Source organism: Boleophthalmus pectinirostris, unplaced genomic scaffold (genome assembly GCF_026225935.1).
Source record: "Boleophthalmus pectinirostris isolate CB_2022bp ecotype Guang Dong unplaced genomic scaffold, ASM2622593v1 HiC_scaffold_21, whole genome shotgun sequence".
Taxonomy (NCBI): Eukaryota; Metazoa; Chordata; class Actinopteri; order Gobiiformes; family Gobiidae; genus Boleophthalmus; species Boleophthalmus pectinirostris.
Window position 1 is genome coordinate 19,588,586 of NW_026571175.1, and position 8,512 is coordinate 19,597,097.

General features: G+C 37.2%; 2 protein-coding genes across 3 annotated transcripts; both read right to left on the reverse strand.

The window, feature by feature from the left end:
• Positions 1-480: 480 nt before the first annotated feature.
• On the reverse strand, positions 481-4,174 carry mapk15 (mitogen-activated protein kinase 15). 2 transcript variants are annotated; one of them, XM_055157347.1, is made up of 10 exons: positions 3,558-4,174; positions 2,696-2,794; positions 2,506-2,535; positions 2,034-2,124; positions 1,679-1,809; positions 1,406-1,569; positions 1,192-1,331; positions 1,074-1,118; positions 696-833; positions 481-586 (listed from the first exon to the last, which is right to left on the reverse strand). In XM_055157347.1, exons 1-9 carry the CDS (start codon positions 3,645-3,647, stop codon positions 733-735), a joined length of 891 nt encoding a protein of 296 aa, XP_055013322.1. In that variant the 5' UTR covers positions 3,648-4,174; the 3' UTR covers positions 481-586; positions 696-732. The 2 variants fall into 2 exon arrangements, with proteins under 2 accessions (XP_055013322.1, XP_055013323.1); XM_055157348.1 differs by lacking the exon at positions 1,074-1,118.
• Positions 4,175-4,322: 148 nt separating this feature from the next.
• vps28 (VPS28 subunit of ESCRT-I) lies at positions 4,323-8,402 on the reverse strand. Its single transcript, XM_020932739.2, has 10 exons — positions 8,354-8,402; positions 7,729-7,790; positions 7,625-7,653; positions 7,513-7,550; positions 7,342-7,431; positions 7,152-7,257; positions 6,555-6,656; positions 6,261-6,314; positions 6,096-6,187; positions 4,323-5,260 (listed from the first exon to the last, which is right to left on the reverse strand). The coding sequence occupies exons 2-10, from the start codon at positions 7,763-7,765 to the stop codon at positions 5,140-5,142; spliced, it is 669 nt and encodes a 222-aa protein (XP_020788398.1). The 5' UTR covers positions 7,766-7,790; positions 8,354-8,402; the 3' UTR covers positions 4,323-5,139.
• Positions 8,403-8,512: the final 110 nt, after the last annotated feature.

The window sequence follows — 8,512 nt, forward strand, 5'->3', positions numbered from 1 at the left end:
CATCTGAAAGGAATAAAGAGACCAATAAACATTTTGTATATATATATCCTTCAATAAGGTTTCAGAAAGGCAGCATACTTGGGGCATGTGTTATTGGGTTGTACGTAAGTTTTCCCACAGCAGGGCTAAGTGACTGGTTTGTCCTCTCTGCTTCGGGCTCTGTCGTCGGCTCAGGTTTTGGAATCTTGTCATTTTTTTCTGTTTCTTTAGGTGCTTCATTTTCACCAGTGTCACTGGAACTGGATTCCACCAGGTCTTTGTTGGTTTTTCCATTTGTGTTGCAGGTGTCATCAACTTTAGACTCACTTTTTGGATAGACAAGTTTTAGTATGCCCTGATTATTTCTCTGTTCAAGTATCATCTGCAAAGAAGATATAAACAAGAAAATGCTTGTTATATTAATTTCATTGCTGTTTTTTTACTCAACCTTAGTAAAGCAACTTGAGCATCATTAGGTCAATGTCTTCTTAATTTCTGTACCTCATAGAGCTTGTTACGATATTGAACGACAGATAGCCTAACATCATCATCAACTGGAAGAATAACATCATAGTTGAGGGAAGGTTCTCGGGCTGGATTGTGAAACCTTTCAACACAAATATTAAAATGAAAGGAAACACATTAGATAATACATGGGTCTTGAATAAGACCAAATGTTATATACATATTAATAGAATGACACTGTGTTGACTTACTTAGCAACATAGGGGTGCTCAAGGGCTTGTTCAGCAGTCAGCCTCTTGTCCGGATTAAAAACCAGCAGCCCCTTGAGTAGGTGGAGGGCATCAGTAGGGACAGAGGGCTGGAGAAGGTCCTCCAAAGGCACTTGTGGTCTGCTCAAGATGAATAGGTTCAAAAGGAATAAATCAGTGAAAATTGTATCTGTATGGCAAATAAAATATTTTTTTTGTATTGAGCAGTCACTATACTCTTAACCCAGAGTAATAAATCTTGCTAAGGTGTACTGCATATCACACTATATATATATATATATATATATATATATATATATATATATATATATATATATATATATATATATATATATATATATTCTTACTTCAGTAACATACGCTGTATCACAGAGGAACCATATTCAGACTTGATTGCAAGAATATCTGCAAATAAAGTGTTTCATTCTGAATGTTACATTCATGACATTTTTGCAAAAATATAATAATCTCTGTTTACCTTCAGGAGTGGGGTGTGGTATGGCACTCATGATCTTTTCTATCTGATTCATTGTTGAAGTCCCAGGAAACAGTGCTTTCCCCAAAAGCATCTCCCCTAGAATACAGCCAAGGCTCCACATGTCCACACCTTTCGTGTATCTGAAGGCAAGTTAGTCAAACTTCACATTACAGTTCATAATGTAGATTTCTGGTTTGGGGGATTTCAACAATACCTTGTGGACCCAAGAAGGATTTCTGGAGCTCGGTACCATCTTGTGGCAACATACTCTGTTAGCGCTGGATTCCCAGTGTCCTCCTGGATTTGATTGAGTGATCGGGCCAGGCCAAAGTCACACAACTTAACTATACAGTCAGTGTCTAGCAGCACATTAGAAGGCTGTAAAATATGTGCACAGCTTTATTTAAGACATTGTATTGACAGAAATGAAGTTAATATGAATAAACATGGAATATAATGGCTGTAAACAAAACACAGACTGACTTACCTTTTGATCTCTGTGAATAACATTTCCTGAGTGCAAGAATTTGATGGCTTTGAGGAGCTGGTACATTACATAACGCTTATGAACATCTTTCAAAAGGGTGCCTTTCTTTATTACTGCATGAAGGTCAGTATCTTATTGAGAGAAGTAAGCAGGAAATGGTGTGAGTTAAATTAAAAGAGACTTAAACTATATTGCTCAACAAGCCATGAAGCATTACCTCCTAGCTAAACCATAAAAGAGTGCAAAGAGTGGAATTATTACACTACTTAATAAGACCTAAATAGCACAACATGTCATGTTTATACCAATGTAATAGTCAAAATCATATACTATTTTATTTCAGAACAACACTCACCCATATACTCAAATATGAGATAAATGTCTTTGTCATTGTGGGCTCTGATGACATTCAGAAGTTTGATGATGTTTGGATGATCTCCAAACTCCTGCATAAATAAACCAGACTTAAAAATTTAGAGGCACAGTCACCTTTGAGATGTTATAACAGGCAGGAATTGTGTCAAGGTTATGCACTCATTACAGGGACATTTCAACAAGCGTTACATAATACAAGTTTGTGTCTGTTTTGTAAAGAAGATGGTACTCTGATTACAACTAAGTTAGAAGTCAGTATATCATGGAGGGATTACACCAATTGAAATATTTTGGTATACTTCATAAAATCAACACTGTGCGAGTGAATAGGGCTTCTGGGACATGATACAAAAAAACATACACAATAAGAGAATTTGAAACTTGACCATTACTTAAAGTTGTCAGTCAAAGACAAAGATAACATATGCAACTCAGTAATACCAGCAGATTACCTGAAGGAACATGATTTCCCTGAATGTGCGCTGTAAAAACAAAAGAAAATTGCCAATTATTATAGCACGATGCACTGTTTAATCATTGGCCACACTATGCACATAGGTGAAGGTCTATCTTTGTTTACTGTAATATAACAGAGTCTGCACACTTCATTTTACTTCCCAGCTGCAGATGAGAAATACTCACCTGAGCGTCTGTCCTATTTCTGAAGGCATCAAAGATCTTCTTAACAGCCACCACCTCACCGGTCTGCCTGTCCACTGCCTTCCACACAATGCCATAAGCCTAGGATAGAAAGTGACAAGAACGGAGACTCTCATTTTGTTTTGCAACACACATCCACTATCTGGAAAATTAACATCATGTGCAGGGACACTTTAGACCATAACGAGATCATGATACATCATAGAAAACAAAAAAAGTAAATGAAAGTAAGAGTAAATATCCACTAAGAATAATTGTTCTTAATAATTGTATATTATATGTATCTTATATATTATCTGTATTCCTTATACAGGAAGGTAAACCCAGCTAACAGTGGAGTCAGACGGATGCAGCAGGTGCAGAGTTGACAACTCCTTCAGTAGTCATGTTGAGCAGCTGTGAAACTGGTGTTACAAGAGCCCTCAGGTATTAGCCTATGTTAACCAATATGACGTGACTACGTGGCAGTTACCACCTGGCCGCCCTTGTGGGCTGTCTTTGGAAAAAAACAAAGTTGTTTATAGACATTAGGCATCAAGTAGGCAACATGTTGTCAAAAACGAAAGCATCACGTGTTCCAGTATACAGCCAAATCCCAACAAAATCAATAATACCCTCGCTTACAACACAGTTACACACAAAGCACTCTCAGTCTGGAGAATTTCTGGAATTTGTTCTGAAACTAAAATACAGTGAACAAGAGACAACCTGCACAACAGTTAAACTAACAAGGATGCAAACGGGTATGCACAGATAAGTGGACAGTTCCAGCACAGGCTACAGTCATAGGCTATGGCCACAGGCTATGGCAAAATTGAGTTTTGGACAGCGGCGGTTTACTCACCCCTTTGCCGAGTCTCTTTCTGATCTCATACTTCTGTGATATGTGTCCTTCGACTTCAGAGACGCTCGTTGATTCATGTTTCTTGTTCATTTTCAAGGGCTCGTCCCTTTGTAAATCATAACCATTTACAAATAGCAATTACTCAGCGTCAGGTAAAACTGGTCTCAGCAAAGTTTGTAATTTCCCCAGAAACTTTTGAATCTTCTCAAACCGACAAGATGCCTGTTTTTCCTGGTTGAATTTTGCAAGATGTCCTTCGGTCGCAATACGCCTGTCAGCTCACCTCAGAAATCATAATGGTGTGGATTAAAGAACTGTAGTTGAGTTATGTTGTTAATCTGCAAGTTTAAATAGTCCAGGTGCCAAAGCAAACAGGCGAAGCCCAGAGTTTGTCATTATTTGTCGCCGTGGAAACGCGTACTGCGCTCGTGCGTCTTAAAGGAGCCACAACACAAGAGCTGTCCCCTCAGGGAGGTTGCCTGTGCCATCAACATACACTGTGTATACAATTTCTGGAATTATGAATAATTAGAATAACCTTGTTCGTGCGGGATATGGTTGAAATACAGCTCTAGAGCTCAATTTTTTAAAAAAAAGGCTAATTTTAGTAAAGAGAACAGAGTACCGCCAGTAATTGTAGAAATTTCTTTGCGTCTTCTCCTTTTATACACGCGATATCACGTCAGTTTGCCAAGTTCTTAAGTAGGTCATAATATATATAAATATAATCTGCTCTATTATGATGGCAAATATAGATGGACACAGTTTCGGAAATAGAAATTTGTACATGTTTATTTCTAAAAAGGTGTTACATGCTTCAAAATCAAAACTATTATTTACAGAGATAAATCTTTATAAATAGTCCTAAGATAGGTTTAAAAGTGGCATGAATGAAACAGAAAGTGAAAACATCCACTGCTTTTCTGTCCACCCAAACCAAACTCAACAAACATTGATTAGTATTAACAAGTAAAGGCGCATACATATTAAAACCAGAGCCACTAACCAGAATCAAGAGCATTTCAGCTCTCCAAAGAATAATTTCTTCCCATTACCTGTGATTGATGCTTACTACTCAATAAGTCCATGCTGTGTATTCTAAAATAAAATTCTAAATTCAGCATATTTTAACAAATATAAAGGCTTTGGCTGTTAATAATTCTAAACCTAATTCATAAAATTATGTTAACAAAACCCTTTTTTTTCCCAATGGTATGCTGAAAGATCAAAATAGAAAAGTAGGTACTTTTTTATATTACAGTACAGTGATTGACGTAAACTGTTTGATAACTGAATGATGGAAAACCATGTCTAGTGAATAATTTATCACACACTGTTACAGCCGAAGGCCTCAGGCAGCACAATGTACCTGTAAGATGGCAAAGACCTCGACATGGTCAAAAGGTGGCTCAACAAATTAGGAATAGCACAACAAATGTCATAGTTGAGTTTGTCAGGGATCAGAAAATGTCACCACACACATATCCACTTCGGTCTTTGGAGAATGTTTCAACATCTGCAAATACTCAACAAGACTCAACAACCAAACCACATTACACGCACAGTTGCAAGAGGAGAGGTTTTAGGAAGCGTGTAGAAAGCGGTTGAAGGCATTGTAGGCAGACTCCAGGTCAAAGAGCATCTGGCGCACTTGATTATCATCCAGTTCATCTGAGGCTGACATGCTGCTGAGTGTGGTCAACCTAGAGAGAGAGAGGGGGCATTATTTCATTAATAGTAGTTTTAGCTTGTATATTATTTATGGTTTTACAGCGTTTAGTTCTTATTTGCTTTTGTCAAAAACCCTTTCGGACAGTAATATCCTCAGGTAACTTCAAACCAAGACAGTGGAACAGTTTACTTTTCAAAAATGTTTTTTGTTTAGTTTTTAACTTTTAGTTGAGTATACAGATGTTTTTTTTATTCTACATACAATGGGTACAGTTATATTTTCAGCTCAAGTCCAACAAAGACCTGAGCCCATTCCCAAATTCTGATATTGCCGACGTGTTTTTGGGTTGACCAGAGTGAGATTCTAGACTCCAGAGGTGCACTGCACTCGTGTCCCTCCACTGCCGCTCAGAGTGTTGACTAACAGCAGCCTCAAATGTTAGTGAGTGGTACAAATGGCGCAGGACAGTGGGGATTCAGGGAAAAGCACTTCAATTACTAAAGAACAAGGCATAGTGGCTGAGTGGCTAGCACTCATGCCTCACAGCAAGAAGGTTCCAGGTTCGATCCCTGGGTCGCCCGGGCCTTTCTTTGTGGATTTTGTCTGGGTGGGTTTTCTCCCGGCACTCCAGTTTCCCCCATCAACCCAAAAAAGAATAACTGATAGCTAATGGAGGTCAATTAAATACAAGAACTACAACAAGAACACTGCAGGTGTTAAACTAAATCAGTGAACATGTAATGTTCTATTCGACAGTGGTTATTCTGCCCAAAAATCTGACAGAGGGGACTTGGAAAAAAGTGATGTGTGTGTGTATGTTTTGATTTATTGAAGCAATCAGCTATCTGAAGCAGAAAAACACTAACCAGAGATTCACTTTGTCCTTTGCCTCAGAGTCTGGTGGCATGTTGCTCATTCTGTTCATGGTTTCCATTAGCTCTCTTAGGTCAGGTTGAATCTAAGAAAAAGATAGAGTTAAAGAATCATCCCAAAAATAAAATAAAAAATATAATTTGAAGCCATCTATGTACCTCATCCATGGCTCTGATCTCCAGTCTTAGTTTGTCCATAACAGTGATAAACAACTAAGGGTTTTAGAGATGGGAGAAAGAAGACTTTTATCTGACAAACAGTATGCAGGCAGATATTTTTTCCAACAATGAGGTAAAAGTTAATAAACCAATAAACATTAGCACTTAGCAGCAAAATACAGCTTACAATAAGCAGATCAAACTAAAGCAATTATGTGAGAATTGGCATCAACACCAAATTTTCATTTGGTTTTGGATTGACCCTCATAAAAAAGGTGTGAACTGTGAACTTACAGATACTATATCAGCAATGCAGCGATTCAGGTTGCCCTTGTCATCTTTGATTGTGATTGGACGATCTTCTTTAATCCTTTCCATGGCCAGTGGACAATCCAGCTATAAAACAATATGATGAGACAAACATCAACAAACATAGTAAAAAATACTAGAAAAGCACTCAGAGAGCGCAGACCTCCGCCAAGGATTACCCCCATTTTTTATATAAATTGCAATAAAATCAGTCTTCTGGATCAGATCCAGATCAGCCTTTGGAATATGAAAGAGGATGCCATTGTCCATCCCTGAGTCAAATTTCATGGGGTTTGGTCAATAATTAACCGAGATATTGAGAAACAAAATTTTTGGCCCCATTTACCACAATGTTAACTAAAATTTCAAAGTGATCCAGAATCCAGGATTTCTTCTGGATCACCCCCAAAATGAAATCAGTTCTTCCTTTTCACATTTCCAACAAATCCTGAAAATTTTATCAAAATCGGTCCATAACTTTTTGAGTTATGTTGCTAACAGACAAACAAACAAACAGACAAACGCCGGCAAAAACATAACCTCCTTGGCGGAGGTAATAAATACCGACATAATCCAACTCACTCTGTACTTCCTGCAGAAGTCATCAATAGATCCAACATCAGATCCTTGCACCTGTTTAAAAGCAGCTTTATACTGAACCAAAAGCCTGGAACAGGAGCCTGTGTATCTGTAATGGCACAAATGGATCACATCTATTATTCTGAGGCAGGACCAACAGCTCATGTCACTTTTTATGGACTTGCAGTCTTACTCATTAGGTGTTACACAGTCTTTGATGTAAGCTTTCTCAAGGGCCTGAAGGGTTTTGACCACAGCAAACAACTCAGCCATGTTATCATACCTATAAAAAGAATGCATTCAATAGTAACAACTTGCTTTAATAAATAAAACTTTAATAAAATTATGACAGAATGCGACTTACTTTTCACGCTCTCTTGCATTTTTGTACAACTTTACTTCCTGAAAATCAAATTATTGATTTTGTTTAATATCAATAACGACAAAATACGTTTTAATACAATTTTATTTCTTACCTCGTAAAGCTCAGGTTTATTTGCTGGAGCTGTGAGAAATGTATTTATTTAAATGTATGTCTGTACAAGCAAGTATAAATAGATTAAAGAAGATCTTATCTTACCTCCTACACCACCTGTGGCTGGTATCCCATGAAACATGATGAAGATCTAAGCAAAATATTATCTGTGATGGAAAGATTTTACACATTAAATTTGAGGTTAATTATTAAAATTGAATGTGCTTTGTAACATATTGACATGGCCAGTGCAACAGCTAATCTGATAGATGATTTAGGATTAGATGGAGGCTGGTGGAATTTACCAGTACAAGTAAATATACATATACATATATATCATATAGAGCTGGTCTTCGCCATATTTAAAACCCGATTATTACTAAAAGAATAAAGCGCTTTTAACAAAAACGTTATAATACTAATATCCCAAAGACTACACATCACCTCAACAGACATGATGATAAAACATAGACAAACGCTTGCAATGCTGTCAACAAAGTGTCATATTATAAAGAAAATAATATTTTCTCGATTAAGCAGCTAGCTAAAGTGGCTAAAGCCCACGAAGCTATTATGAACTTCCTGGTTCTATTGTTCAGTATAGAGTGTAATCTTTTTGGCATCTACCTCTCTAACTACAGATGGCATATTATAGCTGGATTAAATGGAGTTCAAGTGAAGATATAAACCATATTTACTGAGAAAAATACAAAGACATAGTCACACATACCTTTTTAGCAATTATGCTCTATCGTAAACACACCCTCCGTGTGAGGACCCGCAAACGTCATGCATAGGTGACAATTATTTTGCCTTACATGAATTGTTTTTGTTTTTTTTTTTTTTTTTTTTGAAACGCACTGAACACAAACTCTCAATCTTTTCCAAG

What these genes read in the sequence shown, in the direction of transcription:
- vps28 (XM_020932739.2), bottom strand. Translation starts at nt 7,765, where the DNA reads ATGTTTCATGGGATACCAGCCACAGGTGGTGTAGGAG. An exon ending in AATGCAAGAGAGCGTGAAAA is followed by an intron (nt 7,432 to 7,512) that starts GTAAGTCGCATT and finishes TTCTTTTTATAG; the next exon opens with GTATGATAACATGGCTGAGT. An exon ending in AAGGACAAAGTGAATCTCTG is followed by an intron (nt 5,261 to 6,095) that starts GTTAGTGTTTTT and finishes CTCTCTCTCTAG; the next exon opens with GTTGACCACACTCAGCAGCA.
- mapk15 (XM_055157347.1), bottom strand. Translation starts at nt 3,647, where the DNA reads ATGAACAAGAAACATGAATCAACGAGCGTCTCTGAAGTCGAAGGACAC. An exon ending in GAAAGAGACTCGGCAAAGGG is followed by an intron (nt 2,795 to 3,557) that starts GTGAGTAAACCG and finishes TTTCTATCCTAG; the next exon opens with GCTTATGGCATTGTGTGGAA. An exon ending in GGGAAATCATGTTCCTTCAG is followed by an intron (nt 2,125 to 2,505) that starts GTAATCTGCTGG and finishes TTATTTATGCAG; the next exon opens with GAGTTTGGAGATCATCCAAA.